Here is a 21,684-nt window from a genome sequence, read left to right as displayed (position 1 = left end):
TATTCGTTTTCAACTCATCCATCGTCACAAGTACACGTGCGTATACAGTTCTTGCTGTTTTCTAACCGCTGCACATAATGCAGGACTCGGGATCCTCAATGCTGCCTGTTACACGATTAGTATTTCAATTCACGCCGAAGGAACGTTTGCCACTCACACTGAAGGACGGCCTCCGAGTAGATATCGCGCTCACGATCCTCGTTGTCCTTGTCTTGATCCTCAGACTGAGGATTCTTCTTGACACCCAGCTCTTCTTCCTGAACCTTCTCGGCAGGCTCAGTAGGAAGAGCCTTGGGGCTGTCACCCTCCTCAACATCAGCCTTGATGGTAGGTGCACGCCCAGGTACCGTCGTAGTACCATTCAGGCCCTTGGCCGCATTGCCGTTCAAACCGCTGTCTTGGGAGCCAGTGCTGCTACCGTTGAGTTCACTACGTCCCATAGTTGAGGGCGAGGACATGAGGTAGCTTGAACCAGCAGGAGGAGCACGCTTCTTCAGAGGCTTGATCTGAGCTGAATTGGAATCGGCAAGCTTGAGAGCCTGCTGATCAACAGTGAACTGAATAGGAGCAGCAGCAGCCTGTGTACGAAGGTAGTACATGCCAGTCTTGAGGCCAAGCTTCCAGCCTGCAAAGTGCATACTGGTGATCTTGCCCATCGTGGGGTCCTTCATGTGGATGTTCAGTGACTGGGACTGATCAATGAAGGCACCTCGATCAGCAGCCATCTGGACGACCTGGCGCTGAGAGATCTCCCAAACAGTCTTATACAGAGCCTTGACATCGGCAGGGATGTTGGGAATGTTCTGAATGGAACCATTCTCAGCAATGATGCGGTTCTTCATAGCATCGGACCACAGACCCATGTCGACAAGGTCCTTGAGCAGCCAGGGGTTGACGACCTGGAACTCACCAGCGAGAACACGGCGTTGGTAGATATTGGAGGTGTAGGGCTCGAAGCACTCGTTGTTGCCCAGAATCTGGGAGGTACTGGCAGTAGGCATAGGAGCAAGGAGTAGACTGTTACGGATGCCGTGTGTCTTGACTTCCTCTCGAAGAGCCTCCCAGTCCCAGAGGTCAGAGGGCTTGACGTTCCACATGTCGAACTGGAGAATACCCTCAGAGGCGGGGGAACCCTTGAAGGTGGAGTAGGGACCCTCCTCCTTAGCCAGCTGCACGGAGGCAGTGAGCGCAGCGTGATAAATGGTCTCAAAGATCTGCTTATTGAGCTCACGAGCCTCGGGGGACTCGAAGGGCATGCGCAGAGCAAGGAAAGCATCGGCAAGACCCTGAACACCAAGACCAATGGGTCGGTGGCGCATGTTACTGTTGCGAGCCTCCTGGACAGGGTAGTGGTTCACATCGATGATCTTGTTCAGGTTGCGAATAACAACCTGACTGACCTTGTGCAGCTTCTTGAAGTCGTAGCAAGCCTCATCGTAGTTGATGAAGGAGGGCAGAGATAGAGAGGCAAGGTTGCAGACGGCGACCTCGTCAGGGGCACAGTACTCGATAATTTCAGTGCAAAGATTGGAGCTTCGGATGGTACCGAGGTTCTTTTGGTTACTCTTGCGGTTGCAGGCATCCTTGTAGAGCATGAATGGGTTTCCGGTCTCAGTCTGGGCCTCAAGAATGGCGTACCAAAGCTTCTGAGCCTTGATCGTCTTGCGACCCTTGCCCGCCTTCTCGTACTTTTCGTACAGAGCCTCGAACTCCTCTCCGTAGCAGTCGGCGAGGCCAGGGCACTCATTGGGGCACATAAGTGTCCAGTCACCGTTCTTCTCAACACGCTTCATGAAAAGATCAGGGATCCAAAGGGCAAGGAAAAGGTCACGGGCACGGACCTCCTCCTTACCGTGGTTCTTACGGAGATCAAGGAACTCGAAGACATCGGAGTGCCAAGGCTCGAGGTAGATGGCAAAAGCACCGGGTCGCTTGTTGCCACCCTGGTCGACATACCGAGCAGTGTTGTTGAAGACACGAAGCATAGGAACGACACCGTTCGATGTACCGTTGGTACCGGCGATGTATGAGCCAGTAGCACGGATACGGTGCACATTCAGACCAATACCACCAGCCATCTTGGAGATCATGGCACAGGTCTTGAGAGTATCGTAGATTCCCTCAATACTGTCGTCCTTCATATCAACCAAGAAGCAAGATGACAATTGGGGCTGAGGGGTGCCGGCATTGAAGAGCGTGGGGGAAGCATGCGTGAAGAACTTGCTTGACATCAGGTTGTATGTCTCCAAGACTCGCTCGATATCATCACCCCAGATACCAACAGACACACGCATGATCATGTGCTGTGGGCGCTCGACAATCTTACCGTCAATCTTGAGGAGGTATGATCGCTCCAAAGTCTTGAAGCCAAAGTATTGGTATTGGAAATCGCGGTCATAGACAATGGCAGAGTCCAACTCCTCCTTATGTCGCATGACGCACTCATAAGTCTCCTTGGAGATCATGGGTGACGGCCGACCGTTCTTGGGGTTCACATAGTGGTAGAGGTCGCTCACAACAGCGGACCATTGCTTCTTGGTCTGCTTGTGAAGGTTGGAGACGGCAATACGGGCGGCAAGAATGGCATAGTCGGGATGTGTGACGGTCATATACGCAGCAGTCTCGGCGGCCTAGGGGTCAATTAGCTGGTGTTTGGAGTAGTCATGATGAGTGAATCACTTACAAGATCGTCCAATTGCACGGTAGTGACACCCCCGTAGACACCGGAGATAACCTTCTGAGTGATGGCAACGGGGTCAACGTGGTCCATGTCAAGACCGTAACACAGTCGCGAGACACGAGCAGTGATCTTGTCGAACTGAACACGTTCTTGGCGTCCATCTAATGAACCAAGTCAGTCATCATGAGTTCTCATGTTGCCAGATCATACATACCTCTCTTTCTGACGAACATGATTGCGGATGAGGGAGGATGAGGCGGGGAGGGGAGTTCGGATTTGAGGTTGTAGCAGGATCTATTCCTGCTGATAGAAGAGGTTAAAAGGTGGAAGAGCGTCCGAAGGGGTATCGACGCTTCAGTGAAAGAGAATGTGAGAATTATTATAAGATTCGTCGTATTTTGTTGTGGTTGTTGAGGAGATGAGAGAAGCAAATTTCGCGTGGATGCCCGGTCGAGAAGGTTTTAAGGGAGGCGCGTCCAGAGACGCGACGCCAAGTTTTTAGCGCGACAAACAGCGACAGGCATCGCTGCAATCCATTAAAAAGCCCCGCCTGAAACCTGAGGCAACACCCCGTTTGATGCTTTGACTGGTAGATATGGAGGATTATGCTGGTGATTGGAGGGAGTTATAGGAATTCACTTGACTCCCATGACTTAAGCAAGGACAGGAGTATTGTGACTCGTGATTATTCCATATATTTTACGCCTGCAATGACCCAAAGCTCTTCCTCCCCTTTCCCACATCGCGTCCTCGCGTCCCCTAGTCATTTTGCGTTGCTGCAGCGCTTGGTGGGGTACAGACAACGGCGCGAAATCACGTGAGATCCATGCAGATTAATAATTGTCTTCTAGCTCTACGTAAGCAGGAGAACATGCAGTGGAATTAGCTGAGCTTGGACCTTGAACTGAGGTTGACGGGAGGATGAGACCGTGAACGAAAACGTAGATCAGAGAGCCAATCATTGTCATAAATCGAGACTAAGGTACCTTCCTGTTTTACGTTTTCAAGTCTAAAAAAAGGCAGTTGGAGATTACGGTTGCGAGGCAGCAACAAGTCAGTGACTCACGTTCGAGCCAAGCAAGAGACGTTAAAGATCAATGACATCGAGACCTCTCTTTCACTGTTTTCATTCTTCAGCACGAATAGGTTTCAGGACATCAAGTCTCAGATTTCAAGCCTCACAATTCCGCAACATGGCTTCTTCACCAATGCCTCAGGCCGTTGAGGGCTCCAGTTACAAACCTAGATACATCGATGTATGATAACCGCCCAATATACATCCGTATTCCGATATCAGATCCCGTTAACACTCAGCGTTACTAGTAGATTGGTATCAACTTAACCGACCCCATCTTTCGAGGCAAATACCACGGCAAAGAGCGACACCCCGATGATCTCGATGCTATTATCGGAAGAGCCCGTGAAGTTGGTTGTACAAAACTTATAGTGACCGGCTCAGACCTTGGCAACTCTCGAGATGCCCTCACCCTTGCCAGAGATTATGGTGAGTCTCACCCCTGTTTATCAATCTGATAACAAGACCAACATCACCCACAGCCGGAACTATCTTCGGGACTGCAGGCATTCATCCCTGTAGCAGCTCCGTCTTCAGTGAAGCGGGTCCTTCTCACGAGTCTGAGCACACGACACCATGTGATCCCGATCCTTCAGCTCCGGTCTCGGAAGATCACCCCCCTTGCCCAACAAAGACCGATAAACTCATCAGAGACTTGACTTCTTTGGTGACAGAAGCCCAAGCATCAGGCCACAAGAGCCTTGTGGCTATGGGTGAGTTTGGGCTTGACTATGATCGACTGCATTACTGCTCGAAGAGCATCCAGCTCCATTCCTTCGCAGCTCAGCTCCAGGTTGCTGCGTCGATATCTCCTCAGCTCCCCTTGTTCCTCCACTCTCGCGCCGCCCACAATGACTTTGTTCGGCTTCTGAAGCAGGCGTTTGGTGAGAAGCTAGAGAAGTTGGAGAAGGGCGGTGTAGTGCATAGTTTTACTGGCACAGCTGAGGAGATGCGCGAATTGATGGACTTGGGTCTGTACATTGGTATCAATGGATGCAGTTTCAAGACTGCAGATAACTGCGCTGTTGTCAAGGAAGTTCACCTCGACCGTCTCATGATTGAGACCGACGGACCATGGTGTGAGGTACGACCAAGCCACGAGGGCTACAAGTATCTGATCGAGAAGAAAGAGACGTCCAATACCGAGAACCAACAGAATGGAACTGCCGCTGATTCGGCACAAAAACCGCAAAAGCAGTCGAAGAAGAACCAGAAGAAAGAGCCCGAGGTCCCGGAACGATACAAGACTGTCAAGAAGGAAAAATGGGAAGAGGGAGCCATGGTTAAGGGGCGGAACGAACCTTGTAATATCGAGCGTGTCGCCAAGATTATTGCAGGTATCAAGGGAGTTAGTATCGAGGAGGTTTGTGAAGCTGCATGGAAGAACACAGTGACAGTTTTCGGACTTGAAGAGAGCTAGGAATTGGCTGAGCAGTCATGCTGTCATGGGGGTATCAAATAGAGAAGAAAGACATAGACCATGCGCCGTTATAGATCCAACATTTGTTTCACATCCCCGAGCCCTTGTATCCACGTATTCTTCCATGCCTCACAAGTCCTGTTGTTACTCCCTCTTCTCCTGTCATCCACCCCGGCATCCGCTCCCCATCTATTATGCCAGCCTCTACAAGTTGCCGTACGCCAGCCCATACATGTGTTCCAGAGAACGTAACTTTGATAGTTGGTGTCCATCGATCTGAAGAGATGGTATCGTCGTTGTCTTCTGCTGCTGCGATATTTGCCTCTCGAATGGCAGCCGTAATCTTGCTCTTTCGTCGATTCTTACTCCCTGCCGTGGCGCCATCTTCATTCTCTTCTGCATCGCCAGTATCTTCATTGATAGAAGGAAATGGATCCTGTATGACGATGTCAACCTTTTCCACTCCTTTACCATCAGTGACAAAACCCGAATCGCCGAAACGAGCCCTGGCAACCAGTTTCGATTTCTTTGCAACTCGTTCCGATTCAGTGAATGGCACTGGCCGCTTGAGACTGAGACTCGAGGACGATGATTCTCGAGATAGTGGTGGAGTTGGAATAACGGTATCCAATGGAGATATCTTTGTGGCCTCATTGGAATAGATGCTCCAGCCACCTCCTGCGGAGTTTGTGCGTCCAGATCCCTTCTTTTCTAGGAGTGCATCCAAGTTCTTGCTCTGAAGGTTCCCTGATTTGAGAGTGTATCGTTCGCGTGGACGTGAGAGAGCCTTGGGTACCCCATCCACGATTAAGCTATGTAAACTCTTAGACTCTCCCGAGCCAGTGTTGCCTGTGGCTTGCGATTTCGTAATGTACAAAGCAGGTGATCCATCGGGAAACGCAATGTATACTGTCCTTGAAGAGTCGAAGTTTGTTGCTGTGCCATTTGGATTCCGACTAGAAAGAGCAAAATCCGTGTTGTATGGTGAATCTATGACAAGAATGCGCAGTAGTAGAACGGGTATGGCCGTAGGTCGGTGAAAGTGATAATGTGCCTTGACGTCAGGTAGCACATGGGTTTGAAGGTTTTGGAGAAAGGTTGATGGATGAAACCGAGGTATTGTCAAGCTTTCTTGGTCGACTCTGAGCACCTGGTCCTCCCCGGCATCTTGAGAAGGCTGCTTTAGAGGCAGGATCTGATAGGCTGACCATTTTTGAGATGTTGGGTTCTGTTCGAAATAGGCCATATCGGCCATGGCAAGTTGATATAATGTCAGGCCAAGTCTCCAATCGCCCTCAACAATACGGCTGACAACATCTCTTTTTGACCCTTTTTGATGTTGCATATCGAAATAAAGTTGTTGTAATTCGTCAATACTTTGACAGGGAGGGTAAAGATCGTCATTTTCTTCATCGTCGTCTTCATCTCTCCTCTCAATATAAGGAATAGAATTCGGGAGACTCTCATCGTCAAGCCAGTCTAGTGCCAGGGAGATAAGAGACTCTCGTGAGAGTCTATTGAGACTCTTCACAACAGCAGGATTAGAGGCATCAACTCGCAATGATGACGGAAGCCTAGATTTTGTTGGGATAGAGTAGCGGGCCATTGTTGTTTGTTTGGTTGTTTGTGTTTACAATGGTCAAGTCACAGAAACCATCTAAGATGTTGAACCAGGCATGCGTTGAGCAAAACCGCAAGGCTTGCCCCTTGGATATCGTCTAACTGGGTTGCGTTGGGTTGGTCAATTGGCGCTTTAGGCAGATGATGTTGATAAACAGTGATTGAACGCTCTAATAAGACGCGATATTCGCTTTGGAGTCGCGTCTCAAACCAAATCAATCAAACGCTATTGAATGCACGGACCAGAACTGGATCTTGGACAGAACATCTTGTAAGTCGATCACGTGTCTTACCACGTGATATATCATTGCTATTGTTCTTCAACGTGAACTACGGGTTTGGGGATTCGCAGCATCTCTGGATAGTGGAGATTCCCAATTTGCCTGAACAGCTTCAGACAGAGTGCATTCCGCTTTTCTTCGGGGAGGAAATGCTCCTTTCATAAGAAGTTGAAACCAGCGACTCGGCTCTAACGATGGGTCGACTCGGACATGATCATGAGCCGACTCGGAGAAGCTACTTGATTGGTTCAAAGTTTCCAGTGCCTCATGGCTTCTTGTCAGAACCAGATAACCGCGGTTCCACTACCAAGGGGTTGGCGTTCACAGGTTTGGTTCCGATGACGGGCTGACTACAGTGTCTAATTATTAGCCCTGATGAAATTTACCACCGGAAGCAATCGCTCATCTTGACCTCGATGTAATGGGGCAAATCATTGACGACACCCGCGGGCCGCGCTGGGAATTGATTTTCTGTGTCTGTTCAGAACTCTCTCTGGATTGGCTTCACAAATGCCCCCACGTAGTCGAGGGACAGGGGTTATGACGTTTCGACAAGATCCTGCAGATCTGTCCGGCAGATTTTTCAAGACGGACTAAGGATTGAAGGAACAAACGCATCAAGGATCGTGCAGTGTAATACAGGTGAAGCCTCATGTAACGGAGAGTAATAAGCCCGTGGTACGGATTAGGCCTACAGCATCTCCAGAGCCTCAATAATATGTGTCATAATTTTCTTCTAGTGGTCTGGGGCCGCAGACAAGCGAGTCGTTATTCAAGCCGGGGACACTTTCTTTTTGCAGATTGAATGAGAAGGATTTCCGCGAGATCCATTTCATTCCTGGGGCCCCAATTTTGACGGGGAGTTCGGGAAATGTCCGGATCCTGAGACTCAACATCGGCTCAAGGAATTGCACCGACCAACAAACAAGAAGCGACCTGAACCAAGAGGTTTACGGTTGGATCATGATTGACTTTGCCCACGCGCAAGCAAGGGATGACCTCCACTCGGTTCCAGCTTGCAGCCGCAAAAGCGCACGAGGGACCCTGGAGGCTGGATCATATGCAACCCAACGAATAAAGGCGAGAACCTGTCAGCCTGTCTGGGACTATCACAATGCATAAGTGTGATGAAGACCGTTAACCATGTATACAAGTGGGGGGCTAGCCTAGAAACCTGTACATACAGAAGTAACAGAGCAGTGCCGTTATTTTGCTTCTGACCTTTGGAATGCTCGGTTTTGAGCAGGCGAAGATATCTTTCCAGTAACCTGAGCTTTCTTTCGTTCCGAGGCTCAACTGCCGAATTTTAAAATGAAATGTCCTTTGTGCGTGAAATCCGTTCACCGATTATTCGGCTCAGCGCAAGAAACTAGAGTTAGCGAAAACCAAAACAACAGACTTGTAACGATACGGTTAGTTGAGTTATTCGACTGAGCCAAAGAGCCGAACGAACTCCCCGAGCCTGTCCCGAATCGCCATCTGCAGAGCAGCAGAAACGTTGCGGTGGCTTGGCTGATCGTATTTCCACGTTCCATGGCGCTCCAATTTTGCTGTTGTGTCGGGTGAAGCTCCCTGTCGTCTGTGACACCAACGCCAAAAGATGCACGAGTGGAGTGTCTCTTTGTCGCAGTTCATCCCTTTTGAGGTAAAGGAGAGCAAACCTACCCACGCTGGTGTGATAATTTGTGAAATAATCACTCATTGGGACTGAGGGATTGGTGTTTTGACAAGGACGCCTCACATTCCGAAGCGGAGAAGGGGCCGCAAGGAATAAGGACAACCCACGTTTTCAGATGAAAGCGAGAAAATCTGCAGATGAACGACAGGGGGCGGGGAGTTGAATTTCCACCGTGGCTGATGTTTTGTGCCCAATGGCCAATGGGTAGAGTAAAATTATGTACTGTTCACACAAAGAATATTGCAAAGTGCAGTGCTTGAAGTGATGAGTTACCTACAAGTAAAAGCTTATCAATTTCAACAGATATTCGTATCGATTCCGTATGTTCCGTAGAGAAATCCCGTCTTACTTACATCACAATTTACAGCCTGAACTGTCGTCGCTTGAGGTAGCCGTCCCCCTGTGACACTTGAGGGCTGGTGTAACTCTCTGGTTGGTGGTTGGCGTGGGGGGTGAGAGGGGAAATCCATGACGGCTGGAACCATCATCTGCGTGATTGTTAAGCAGGCCGACGGTTTGTAGGTACCTTAATATGTACGTACTGTACTTGCTCGGGGAAGCTTGGTAATCAGATTCTACATTATGAGCCTATCTATCATGAATACCAGTTGAGGGCTATTCAGTTGCAAAAAAGGCAATGAATTGGGTTCTGAATAGAGTTCTGCAATAAACCACACAGCAACAACAAAGAATAGGTCGCAACCAACATCATAAATCATCCCGAGATGAGGATTGCGACATTCAAAGACTGTTGAGCTATTCGCCGAAGAGACCCATGTTCTAGGCTCACCTCAATCTCATCGCCAAAAATGCTGGTTCCCATCCATTACAACCCACTAAACCTCTAGGGGATGCCACCCACTATCCCACGAATTGTCCAGTGACTGCCCTCAGCTCACTACCCACTCCGTAGTGGCTTCGGCGGCAATCGGCCTCAACTCGCAAGTCACCTTTGCATCCACTTTGAGAAAACCGACTTGACTGCCTGTTCTTTCTTCCTCCACTTCCTCCCCTCAAATTCCCCCAGAGTCAACCTCGGAAGACGTTCACTGTTAATTTCGATACTGGACTTCGACGACAACACCACCGACGACCGCTCAAGGACATAACCGACTTCGACAGCCATCGACTTGTGATTGTGGCTGTGACTGTCTTTATTGAGTCACCAGGGCCTCTGCAAATTTGTCGATACAAAACCCCGCTCATTCTCGCCGAGCCGCTTTCGGAACTGGTACCGAACGAAAAACGTCGGCCATCGATTGAAGGGACGACGAGGAATTCAAATTGTTATTAGGGAAACCGTTGAAAGAAAGAGTTTTTGACATCGATTAAACCACCAAAATGTCAAACTTCAACGGTCGTCGCGGCCCCAATGTGTCGCAGTATCTTCGCGACCTCAACGCCATCAACCGCCAGGAGACTGCCCATGAGGAGCCTTTCAACATGGAGGAGGATCTCGCTCTTTTTACCAATACTCAGTTCTTCGATTTTGAGACGAATCAGACCACCGACTATCAGGCTCAACCTCTGAAGGTTGATATCGAGGCTACTCAAAGCACCTCGCCTTCTGATGGAATGACCCCAGCTCCCTCCGTTGTTGGTGACATCAACCCCAGCAGCTTTGATTTCATTCAGGGTGAGTCTTGCTATCTCTGAAGTATCGCATTTGTTTCCCTATGGCCACGCCAGGTTGAAAAAGCAGTTGGAAGCATGGAAAATGAGACAAAGATCGAGTCAAGACGGGAGCATTGGTTTCGACACAAAGCAGAGATTTTCTTCATGAATTTCTACCTGCAAAGATGGTACAGATGAGCTGATATCCGTCTTGCTCGTTTTTGTTGTCGCCCATGGTTTTCCCTTCTCTCCTCCAGACGTATGGCCACTGTCCAAGCGGGTAGTCAAAATCCTGGCCTCATACACCCTGACCCTGAAATCGGCAATGAACAGCGTCTCTACTACTTTACTGGCCATTAACCTTACTACCCCCACCTTCCGTTGAGAGCCCTGCTCCCGATGTGCATCACGCCCTTCTGTCATTGGGGACAAGCTGTCCCCCGACGCAAGTCTACTTGAGTGTGGCCCGCCTGGGATCCCCAGCTCGATATCAGTGGCTGGAGGGCGGTGGTGTCTATGGTGCAATATCTCGTGATTTGCCGGCACTGATCACGACATCGAGTTGCACCCCTACACCTCACAACCACTTCCCAAGTTGGGAAAGCCTGCTTCCCCAGGCCTCAAGGGCCTATGCAAGACTATCTGTTACTCTTCAACTCTCAATGTCTACTATCTTCTTCTCGTCTTCGTCATGATACTTGATTCTTCTCGACATCAACTGACCACATTATGATGGCAGGCGATTTTAACTTCCCCGACTTCACTGGCACCTACCCGTCCACTCCTTTGAACGGCTTCGCGGATGGTGCTCAAAACTTCCCATCTATGCAGCCTAACGCCCCCACGGGCTACCAGCCCGTCCAGCAACAGCAACAAGCCTCCCACTACGGCCAGCAAGCTACTCCTCAGCCCTCAACCGAGAAGCGTGGCTCTGAGAGTGGCCCTGGTGCCGGCCGCGGAAGCCTCAATTTTGAGGAAGCCTCTCGTCATGCTGCCGAGGAGGACAAGCGAAGACGCAACACTGCTGCCAGCGCCCGCTTCCGCATCAAGAAGAAGCAGCGTGAGCAGGCTCTTGAGAAATCCGCCAAGGAGATGTCCGAGAAGGTCTCCGTCCTGGAGAGCAAAGTCCAACAGCTTGAGATGGAGAACAAGTGGCTCAAGAACCTCCTTGTTGAAAAGAACGAAGGCAACGACGAGATCGTCACCTTATGGAAGGAGTTTGCCGCGTCCAAGTCTACCGACAAGTCCGAGTCAAAAGCTAAGTCCACTGTCAAGGAGGAGACGAGGTGATCCGTCGTATAGCGTCGGGGATGACAATACGGCGGCGAAGACGGGCGGCGTTCTGGCTCGGAGCATTCGGGGAAGGCAATGTGGCGTTCAATTCTGATCTTTTCAACAATTTCTGGGATACATGATGCATGATGATGGGGCACTGAGGCTAGCCATCAAGGCTGCCTTGTATGGTGCACAACCTAAAATATCGCGAGGTTTCGTGAGGTGACGTTCAGTGGATGACGATATGATGGATATACATGGTTGTTTGAAGGCAACTGATAGAGACCAGTCCCTGTGTTCGGATGACAGGACAAACTGTGAGGGCTTTTTTTTTGTTTTGCAATGATATCAACGGGTATACGATACATCGTTTCCGTAACTACTTTCTCAAGGTCCAACACGTTCAAAAAGTCTATTCTGCCTGTGTCTGTGACATGAGTCGTAATGTCATCCATTACATCTAATTTCCAGTATCTTCGTCGCATTATCCGAACATCCGAAGGCTTCTATCATTCCTCGTAGCATTAAATCATCTTCAGTTCTCGGCATTGGTGTCCGACTTTTGCTCCTCTTCCGCTTTCTTAGCCTTGAGAACATCCATCCTCTCCTTGTTCCTCTTTCCCAGCAATCTCAACGTCTGCGCCCTCTCATGCTCAGTCATACCCGCCCAGTTTCCAATCCTACCCATAGTTCCATCCGTGTTTACAACGAGCGGGCCCATGGCGTCGAGCTTAACAGACTCTCCCACACGAAGAGACGTCACGCCATCGCCCTGGTCTGCGGCGGCGTGTTCTGGGGCTGGAAGAGGAAGTGGTGTCTTGTTGGTGTCCTTAGCTTCGCTGGACCCTGTCTGCGTTTGCTGATCGTTGCGGGACATTGTACTGGAGAAGCGAGGTGCAAATGTAGTGTTGTATAGACGAGTGATTGTAAGGCGTGGGAGCTGCTTGAGCATAATGTGGATGAGTTGGTATGGCTTCACTCGGTAAGTGAGAGTGCTTTTTGAGTAGGCCAAAGCACGGAATTCTCACTATATGAAAAGTCTTGTTTGACTTGACAGACTTTTATGAGTCTGATCGAGTTTGGGGGTTTCTATTGACGGATTATTATACTGAAAAGTTGAAGGACAATGTCAGAGTGTCGTGGAATAAAGTTAGGCGGAGGATAGAAAAAAATGGAAGCCGATAGAGAAGACCAGCCACTAAGAATCCCTGCGCCAATTCTAGAACTACCTTAGGTAGGTAGCTGCTCCATTGTCTTCCATATTCCAGCACTCAAATAACCAGAATGGATCGAGATTCATGACATAATTATCTTAAGATATCTGAAAATATCTTATCATAGTACTTTATCGAAGTTCGCCCTTGTTGTGAGAAGTATTACCGTTGTTTGTATTGGTCAACAACGAGAACACCACAAACTAGGTACAGAGTTACAGTGGGGGGCTCGACCTCACATCAAGAATTATCCACAGCGGGTATCGTCCTTTCGGCCATTTTTGCTTGTTTTATAAAGAGATCGGGACTTTTGGGCGAGATGAGCGGGTAGATCTACGCCTCAGTGCAATGTCGCCATCACCCGAACTTCTGAGAGGATTGTCACCTTTAAAAGGCTATTTCAGGGTCTCATCCAAGCGGGAGCAGGGCGATGACGAGCTGAGCTGGATGAGGGGACTTGAGGGCGGAATAAGGCGTGATAGATGCAGGTGCATAGATGCGGCGGTCTAGAGTTCATGTGTGTCGTCTTTATGCTCAGCGTGGGGTACCTTGCTAAAAAGGTGCGATGAATAGACAATGTTTGTTCATGTCATGATGAAGTGACAGAGGACTGATTGTGGGTTTCAAGTAATATCAAAGAATCCGAGACGAGGACGATTCGTTAGGAAAATAGTGATGAATACAACTGAGACGGTCTAGCTGACCCCTACGTCTATAACAGGATGATCTCTTTCAATACTAATTCTCGTGTGACCTCAGCTTGACTTATTGTGTAACTGCATGCATTTGCCATGCGTAGCAGATATGACAACATAGTTGCTGTCTCTGTGAGATAATACTGTGAGGTGTCTCAAATTTGTCAAAACACAAAACTCCTCCACAGCCCGGCTCAGGCAACAAAACAACACATAACTCATGTGGTAGAGCCAAATTTGCAAGCAAGCCCAGCATTGGTTGTTTTAGGAGACGGCTTAGTTGAGCTTTCGGTGCCTACAGCGTGTTAGCTCTATAACTACTAGTTATATTGGTTGAATTGGAACTCACTTCTGAACAACACGTTCAATGGCGTCCATTCCCATCTTTAGAACGTCCATGCGGGGACCGTAAGAAAGTCGAACGAAGTGATGACAGGGAGAGTCAAAAAGATCACGACGACGTGAAGGGTTAAGATCGAAAAAGATGCCAGGCACCACAATGACCTTCTCAGCAAGACAGGCCTGGAAGAAATTGAGGCCATCGGAGATTGACTCGGGAAGACCCTCGAGGTTGAGCCAACTGAGAATCGATTAGAGTCGATTAAATAAAGATCAAGTAGGTGTGGTGACTTACAGGTAGAATGTCGAATCCGGCACGTACTTGATGATAAATCCCATCTCCCGCAGGCGTCGTACAACGAAGTCACGCTTATCCTAAGAAACAGTGAGCTTTCCGTGTTCTCTGGATGTGCATCTCAGGACCTACTCTGAAGTGAGATTGAAGATGAATCATCTCCTTCTTGACCAAACTGGGCTCGAGCATAGGAATAGCAGCCTCCTGGAAAGGATGAGAGGCACCACCGTCCAGGTAAGAGCCGCATGAACCGATGCTGCAGGTATGTCAGTCATCTATGGCAGAAAAGGGGTACCAATAAAAGTGACTCAAAAAATTCAGAGAAAATTCAAGATAAAACGTACGCATTGATATATTCTAAGAGGACAAAGTTAGTATCTTTTCTTGGTGTGTATCTTCTTTGGTGTGCTTACCCTTGGGTCCCAAGATCCAAGCAATTCTCCAACCAGGCAGACGAAAGCGCTTGGTGAGACCATCAATGATCAGAACATCATCTTCGTCGACGTCATCGACGTTCTCTGCCGCGCTGATTGTCGAGCCATCGCAATTCGATGTGTAGTTGTATCCCGAGTAGAATTCGTCGCTAATGAATGTGGCTCTGTCTCGACAGATGTCCTGAATCTCGGCAAGCTCCGGGTTGGCGATAACACGACCCGTGGGGTTGCGAGGGTTCGAGGTAAGAATGACAGAGGTACCACGAGCAATTTCCTCGGCAATCTTGTCAGGGTGAATGTGGTAGCCGTCCTCTTCAGCCAGAGGGACGGGAATGGCGGCAAACTGTGAGATCACGTCAGCACCTCACCACCAAGCATGGATTTTTCGCTACAGTAAAACTCACGTTTTTGAAAAGGCTCAGCATCTCATTGTAAGCCGTGTAGTCGGGCAAGAAGAAAGACAGGTATGAGTTGCCGAGAACGGCAGCGATACGGATGAGACCAGCACGGCCACCAGGTACGATAGCTACATTCTCCCAGGTGTATTGACTCTCCTTACCCTGACGGTGTTCCTCATTGTAAAGTTTAGCAACCGCCTCTCTCAATGGTTTGATACCAGCGGTAGGGCCATACTCTCGACCAGCCATTGAAATGTTGATGGTCTCGGGTCGGGGGAAACAGCCCTCAATGTCATCCTCGACTTCAGGGGCACCCTGGCCAAGATTGGCCCATGATTCAGGATCCTCAAGGTAGCCATACTCAGAGGCCCGCTCTGTACACCAGATAACACCGGTGGAAGATCGGCTGGCATCGAGACCAGCATGAGGCATGTGTCCCTCATGAGCATTTCGGAACTGGCGATGAACCTTGGATTGGAATTCTAGCAAAGTATTGAATTAGTATAATGCGATTGGTTACAGCTGTTTTCATACAATATCTCTATCGCGTTGGGGAGTTGAATTATGACGTTGTGGGGCAGAGCTGTAGCTGCAGCCAAGCTCCTGTATAGCTCATGTAAGGCGGATTTGGAGGGGTTCAGTTTATGGAGGGGCAAAACGGCAGGGATTGTGAGGGACAGAGAGGGGAAGGGCCGCATCAGTGGCGCCGGTAGTGAGAGCGATAAGGCGGGACGGTGAGGGGAGGTAAGAAAACGGTGAAGAAAGATCAATGAGGCTTTCGTTGATGATTTTTTATAGATAACTCATCAAGTTGGAGAATGTGGTGTTGAAGTAGCTCGAGGAACTTCTGGAAGACAGAGAGGTGCAACGTTATAGCGAGAAGCCAAACCCTGGGCAAAGAAGCCACAAATGAGACACAAATGAGACACAAATGCTTACCGTTGGTTGAAGGCTCAGTCGTACTGAAACGTCGAGTGAGTGTCTTGGGTGCGCCAGTATGGCGGTTGATAGAGAACTTGCGTCCACTGAAAGACATGATGGCGATGCGAGAGAGGGATAAAGAGAAGAGAGTTGATGAAAGGTTGGAGTAGTATTTGATTAGGTAGTAGAGGTGGTGGTTCCTAGCAGGACCAGGTTAGGTAATGGGAAGCTGGCAATATGGCTCTAGTGAGGCCCAGTCATGCAAGTCACAATAGTCGCGACAGCCGGATCAAGATGTCGGCGGGGGGAGGAGATTATCTAACTTATCTCGAGAAGAGAAGAAAGAAGGGAGAGAAGGGAGGAAAACTCAATGTGGATGTTTACGGGGGATTGAATATAAGTGCAAAAAAACCAGTAACGGCCTTGGTCACTAGGTAAAGCACAGAAAAATTCGGGGGTGGGACCTTTTAGGTTGCCTCTCCAGGTACTGTACCACAGCAGGAACAAAAGCAGAAGAAAAGAAAAAAAGAGGCCATTCAGCGACGAGAGGCTGTAAACAGTGCCTTGTCAGTTGGTCTGTGAGGCCCCAGGAGCCAGGTGAGCATTGACCTGGGCTGCAAGGTGAAGGAGGTGGTGAAGAACAGAGCTGCAATTGGATTGGATTGGGCTGAATTGTATGCATCATGCATCACCCGTAACGGAAAACGGCACCTCTAGAGTCAATTCTCTGGCTGCGTAATTACCGTGTTGCGTGTTGAGGTAACCAGAATTCGTCCCAGGATCGAACATGATCGCCAAGCAGCTCACACCGAGTGTCCAAAGCAGGACGCATAATCTCTCAAGCATGCCACTATTCGCAGCTTTGACGTTCCATTACAGCGTCAATCCTGGGGTAGATGCCCCCCTTTTCGCAGCCTGATACGACATGTCATGTCGTTTGAAGGTCGAGACGCTTCTCTAACAGATATGCACGTTGCTAGCTTTGTCCAATCATTTGAGTTTTGCCCTACTTTTTCAAGTTTTCTCTTTTTATCATTTGGCCCCCGCGCAATTATTTGAAAGCTCCTCACCTCAATGACAACCAAAGTGACGTACTGCAACTGTCCATAATTAAATGCTAGCTCAAGAGCTTAGGTGGGGGTAATATTGAGGTGAGCATGAAATTCACCTCAGCGTACGGAGTAACGTGGGTTCTCAAAATAATAAGTTCAATTCCTATTATTTCCTCATTTATCTTCTCTTCCCTCATATTCTGCCCAATCTCAACCTGACCGGGACGTCTGAGTCCGGTCAAGACCCGCAAACATTGGCATTGCGACGATCTCAGAGGGTCTAGCCTCTATATCGTTACCTAAAACCCCAGTTTGGTCTCTTCCCTTACCCACAGTGTCTCCGACCCCAGGACAGCGAGTCAAGCTCAACACCAACTGGTCCGGAGCTTGGACTGTCGGCCCGGCCCCCTAGCTTCAACTCCAACTCCAACTCAAACCATCAACTCCAACACAGTCAGGACCTCAGAGCTGATGTCTTCGTCTATGTGAAATGTCGCGCATCGGATCAAAAGGGAAGCTCGGTGAGAACCCGAGCCTGAAACACTCTAGAAGCTCGCTAGAACATCCAGAACGAGATATCTTGTCCTGATAGAGCACAAGGAAGCAGCCCGGTTGGTCCCGATCTCGCGGGGCTGTGAGCCTCGAGAGACCACTTACAACTCGTCGAATCATGAGACAGACACGTTACCAAGGCATCGTGTGGAACGTTTTCGATACCGACGAGGGTTGGTATCTCCATGCTCACCGTGCTTACCTAGACTGCGCCGCGGAACGAGACGGCCTCGCCGTATAACGGCGATGCACGCCGAGACTGCTTTGATTATTCGCGCAAACGCATTAAACTAACAGGCATCATAGCCAGGAGTAATTGGGCTATCTACATAGTAACATTTCCCCAGTAAGAAGTACCTGAACTCACAGAGCTAGCAATACTCAAGTCTTGGCAAGAACTGATATAAGTTGGTGAAGCTTCAGGGTATTCAATAATGCTCGTCTGTGTTTACAACCAGCTCCTTTGCTTGAGAATCATCGTAACAAACATAGGCCAAGCAACAGGAAAAGTAGAAAGAGAGATAGTATCAAAGACTGTCTGTTTAGATTTGTCCACATACATAGTATGCTCGTTCATATCGAGTTCTTATATTTGGTTCATAAAAACCCAAACCACCTATCCGTACAACTTTCAGCGATAGATTTTCGAGACGAATATATGTAGCAGACACGCCGTATTATTATACATACTGACTGGTACACCCCTTATATATACATGAAACTACCTATAGTACTTAGGGTATACATACCGTCACTGACCATCACTGCGAGTTGGAAAGAAACCGCTTACATAACATTATCGGCCAGAGAGATGCGGTTATTGTGCACTGCTTGATCAAAGCGGGGCTATTCTGCACTCATTCAATCTTCAAGGTCTGCAGCAATACAACTTCAACTTCGGAGGGAGAGATTTCTTCAACATAATTACATATATTATTATCAGACCAGAAATATTCTTATTCGAGAAACCACACTGCTATTATGTTTAAGATAACCAAAAAAAAAAAACTTCCCCTTATCGCTCTGCCAAAATGCTTGACATGAGCAGGACGTGCCTGGTACAGACGCGCTTGTCACGCACAGTAGGTCACATAAGACGCACAATGATTAGTTCACACTGACAAGCAACAGGGAAAATCGCGAACATGTAGCTGCGAGAATCGCGCTGAGCTTCAATAAAAATCACCCATTCGTGCCATGAAGACTTGACCAATGTTGCGGAAACAGCCCTCCTGTCTGGAGAGACTGATGAGACTGGATATGGTACAACAGCGCCAGTTCCTTCTATTTATTTATCAGAGAATCTAACTAACTACATACCTAGTCAAGATGCCTCTGACGGTGACGACGAGGGAGCTGTTTTGAAAACGCTTAAGTCGAGGAAGGCCACGTCGGCGTGGGATAGCCAAAGCCAGGTAGTGATTTCTACGTACAATCATGAGGACATGCTCGACACTCACGACGAACCTCATCAAGTGCCTGTCCATGGCATCTATTTTGACAAGGTCTGGACAGTAGGAAATGCCGGATCAAAGGTGACAAATGGGGACATGAGGATTATCCGGAAATATGTGCGTGCCAGCCGCCTTTTTATCCCCCGAGATGGAGCCAAGCATATGCCGGACTGTCTGACAGTCGAGAGCCCCGGCCCAGAGAGTGCAGCACCTGCAGTCTATGTGGGCATCTCGTGGGTCGCCATCCAGCATGTGTTTATGCGGGACAAGACCAAGGTCAACAAGGTTTCTTTCGCGGGCAACACGGAAAGCTTCGACCTGAGGGCGGAGCCTTCCAACGTCGTGGCGGAGATCAACACAATCTTCCATGAAGGATGTACTGTACTGTGCCGGGAAACATCTCCCGGCTTAAACGATTTGTGAAGGATAAGGCCACGGGTTTCGAAGAGCAACCGGCACCAATGGCAAGACTCGTGCGCCAGAACAACCGAGTCCAACAATATCTTCCCATTGAACCTATCCAAAACCTCAAGTCAATGATGACGTCGGGCACCAACCTCCACATCGCACCCTCTACCACAGAAACGGCATAGGTACACATTGGATGTATCACGCGACACCCTTGGGGATCCTTGAGCCTCCTAGGCTGCGGTTCCATGAGGTTAACAAACTAACAAGATGCATTCACCCATTTAGGTTCGTCGAACTTGCGTACAGATTGGATGCAAAGCTTGATGGAAAACTGGCTATCTAGACCGGTAAAGTCCACCAGAGCCGGTTACAAGATCCTGTGGGATCCATGGTGTCAAAGGTTCCAACTATAGCCAATAACTGGACAATTCCTCTTCTACCTGCTTCTATGCCCGGAACTAGCATGAAATGGCCATTGGGTGTTAGCGTTAGGGAACCTCCATCTAAAAGGCTTTTCACCCTATTCCGCCTCGATGATATAAAAACAATTGGGCTTCCAGCATGCCACCCTCGCCCCAACCTCACACAACTGGTTGCGATGCCTGAGTTTCTAGCTCGAAGTCATACGCGGACAACGGGGGGGCTCTATCAGTATGCTCCTGCTATACCTCGCGACTGTTTTTGGAGCCCTTTCCAGAAAGGAATTCTTGTTTCACTCACCGGAGATGCCCAAACAATTGGTCCCGTCTGGAAACAGATGAAAGGCGTCGAGGCGGAGGTACCCTTCGATCAATCCTTAAAACTGTCAAGCCAGTCCTGGACCGAGCATGTCCAGAATTTCTCAATAGCAAACGCCGCAAGCGAGGAGTTCCGTTCTCATCTCGAGACGAGGAATAACATGAGAGTTAAGTTGGCACTGCAATTGGGAAAGAAGCTCAAGGACTTGGTCTGAGATAGGGAACAAGTGGTGTTTAAGTGGGATGGCATGATCCACGTGAGTCTGCCAAACGTGGGCGACATAGAACCGCTCACGACTGACGGCGCCGCAACACAGGAAAACACTGTCGATTCCAAAGAGCCTCCCGTGTCACCCGATGAGCCCATCGACTCCAAGAATTGAAAACCCTGGGCCTGCACCGAGCGCGCCAATACCACGATGTCTCACAGCGTTCACCGTCCGGACGGTCGACTGGAAATCCCTGGTCGACACATTCAATGCAAGGAGCCAATCCAGGCTGAGGTTTTGTTAATGGTCTAAACCCTGTGGGACGACTTCGGCGAGGAGGTGGTAGACGGCGCTCGTCTCTCAAGGATTGATCCTAGTGAGATTGACGAAACAATAAAGGTCCGGCTCATGTCGAGACTTCCCACTGTCATTGCGCGCTAGGCGGACGTTTTATCCGCCGATGATGAGGGTGAAATAAATATGGTTCAAGCCTGACTCACACTACCACCAGGATATGTCATGGAATTAGAAGAGAAACCATAAACTTTAGACCTTACTTGTCTAATCTTAGGATATTTAGCTAAATCTTTTATGATTTTAGGATAATCTTAGGCCTAAATTTAGCAAAGATTATTCCCATTCTTCATTCACCCTTTGAGCGCGGAGTTGTGATGATAATTCGCATGGATGTTCTCGACAACCCATCGGGGATGTTCTCCAAGGCAGTGAATTAGAAATTCTCGTGAGCTTGTGAGACAGTAATCAGAATGTTGGTGTTTATTTCCTCCCAAGGGGCGGTTCTTTTGCTGTGCCATGTTAGAGGCGTCTTGAGGAACAGTCAGAAATTTTCCCCTGCTAGGGGATGAACACAAGATTATTAGTGTTGAAGTCTCAAGAGGTCAGTCTATTTCATGAGAAGAATACAAGCTGTCGTGAAGTGACTGGAAGAGCATCTGAGTTGATTTTCGCATTGTTCGTTGATGCATTTGTGGGCATGTGCCATGGCATGAAACAACATAGACGAAGGATCTTGATCTAGACTTGATCTGCCATAACAAAGACTCCTGATCTATCTCCAATTTAAAAGTCTAGTGCTAGATGCTGGTATGGTCGAGACTTGGCTGGGCTTCATTAGGCCGAGTTGCCATAGTAGATTGAGGTATGTCATCTCATTAGACCCTTTTGAGGCTCGTCGTCACCAGACCAGAGATGATTCTCCGACATGTCTGACATACAGAACTTAGATAGGAACAACATCCTCTTGGGCTATGTATTGATAATAGTCTCCTTCCTTTGCAGTCTCGTATCAAGTTGGCCGAGACAAATTTTC

At 48.8% G+C, this 21,684-nt stretch overlaps 7 protein-coding genes across 7 annotated transcripts; 3 read left to right on the top strand and 4 right to left on the bottom strand.

The window, feature by feature from the left end:
* Window positions 1-61: 61 nt before the first annotated feature.
* Window positions 62-2,913, bottom strand: FPRO_06109 (putative ribonucleoside-diphosphate reductase large chain (un-24); the record flags this gene model as incomplete). Its single annotated transcript, XM_031229013.1, has 4 exons — window positions 62-105; window positions 158-2,630; window positions 2,684-2,841; window positions 2,895-2,913. 4 exons carry the CDS (start codon window positions 2,911-2,913, stop codon window positions 62-64), a joined length of 2,694 nt encoding a protein of 897 aa, XP_031079293.1.
* Window positions 2,914-3,873: 960 nt separating this feature from the next.
* Window positions 3,874-5,175, top strand: FPRO_06110 (uncharacterized protein; the record flags this gene model as incomplete). Its single annotated transcript, XM_031229012.1, has 3 exons — window positions 3,874-3,936; window positions 4,007-4,184; window positions 4,238-5,175. The coding sequence occupies 3 exons, from the start codon at window positions 3,874-3,876 to the stop codon at window positions 5,173-5,175; spliced, it is 1,179 nt and encodes a 392-aa protein (XP_031079292.1).
* An 88-nt stretch (window positions 5,176-5,263) lies between these two features.
* On the bottom strand, window positions 5,264-6,781 carry FPRO_06111 (uncharacterized protein; the record flags this gene model as incomplete). Its single annotated transcript, XM_031229011.1, has 1 exon — window positions 5,264-6,781. The coding sequence occupies one exon, from the start codon at window positions 6,779-6,781 to the stop codon at window positions 5,264-5,266; it is 1,518 nt and encodes a 505-aa protein (XP_031079291.1).
* Window positions 6,782-10,095: 3,314 nt separating this feature from the next.
* Window positions 10,096-11,658, top strand: FPRO_06112 (uncharacterized protein; the record flags this gene model as incomplete). Its single annotated transcript, XM_031229010.1, has 2 exons — window positions 10,096-10,390; window positions 11,108-11,658. The coding sequence occupies 2 exons, from the start codon at window positions 10,096-10,098 to the stop codon at window positions 11,656-11,658; spliced, it is 846 nt and encodes a 281-aa protein (XP_031079290.1).
* Window positions 11,659-12,178: 520 nt separating this feature from the next.
* On the bottom strand, window positions 12,179-12,595 carry FPRO_06113 (uncharacterized protein; the record flags this gene model as incomplete). Its single annotated transcript, XM_031229009.1, has 1 exon — window positions 12,179-12,595. The coding sequence occupies one exon, from the start codon at window positions 12,593-12,595 to the stop codon at window positions 12,179-12,181; it is 417 nt and encodes a 138-aa protein (XP_031079289.1).
* Window positions 12,596-13,828: 1,233 nt separating this feature from the next.
* On the bottom strand, window positions 13,829-16,054 carry FPRO_06114 (uncharacterized protein; the record flags this gene model as incomplete). The annotated part of the gene is made up of 8 exons (XM_031229008.1): window positions 13,829-13,847; window positions 13,902-14,132; window positions 14,187-14,266; window positions 14,319-14,442; window positions 14,531-14,543; window positions 14,600-14,963; window positions 15,025-15,500; window positions 15,958-16,054. The coding sequence occupies 8 exons, from the start codon at window positions 16,052-16,054 to the stop codon at window positions 13,829-13,831; spliced, it is 1,404 nt and encodes a 467-aa protein (XP_031079288.1).
* A 2,701-nt stretch (window positions 16,055-18,755) lies between these two features.
* FPRO_06115 (uncharacterized protein) lies at window positions 18,756-19,420 on the top strand (the record flags this gene model as incomplete). Its single annotated transcript, XM_031229007.1, has 2 exons — window positions 18,756-18,814; window positions 18,868-19,420. The coding sequence occupies 2 exons, from the start codon at window positions 18,756-18,758 to the stop codon at window positions 19,418-19,420; spliced, it is 612 nt and encodes a 203-aa protein (XP_031079287.1).
* Window positions 19,421-21,684: the final 2,264 nt, after the last annotated feature.

This window comes from Fusarium proliferatum, assembly GCF_900067095.1.
Source record: "Fusarium proliferatum ET1 genome assembly, contig: FPRO_scaffold003, whole genome shotgun sequence".
Classification (NCBI taxonomy): domain Eukaryota; kingdom Fungi; phylum Ascomycota; class Sordariomycetes; order Hypocreales; family Nectriaceae; genus Fusarium; species Fusarium proliferatum.
The sequence above is the reverse complement of the archived record's forward strand: the minus strand, read 5'-3'. Positions and strand labels throughout refer to the sequence as shown.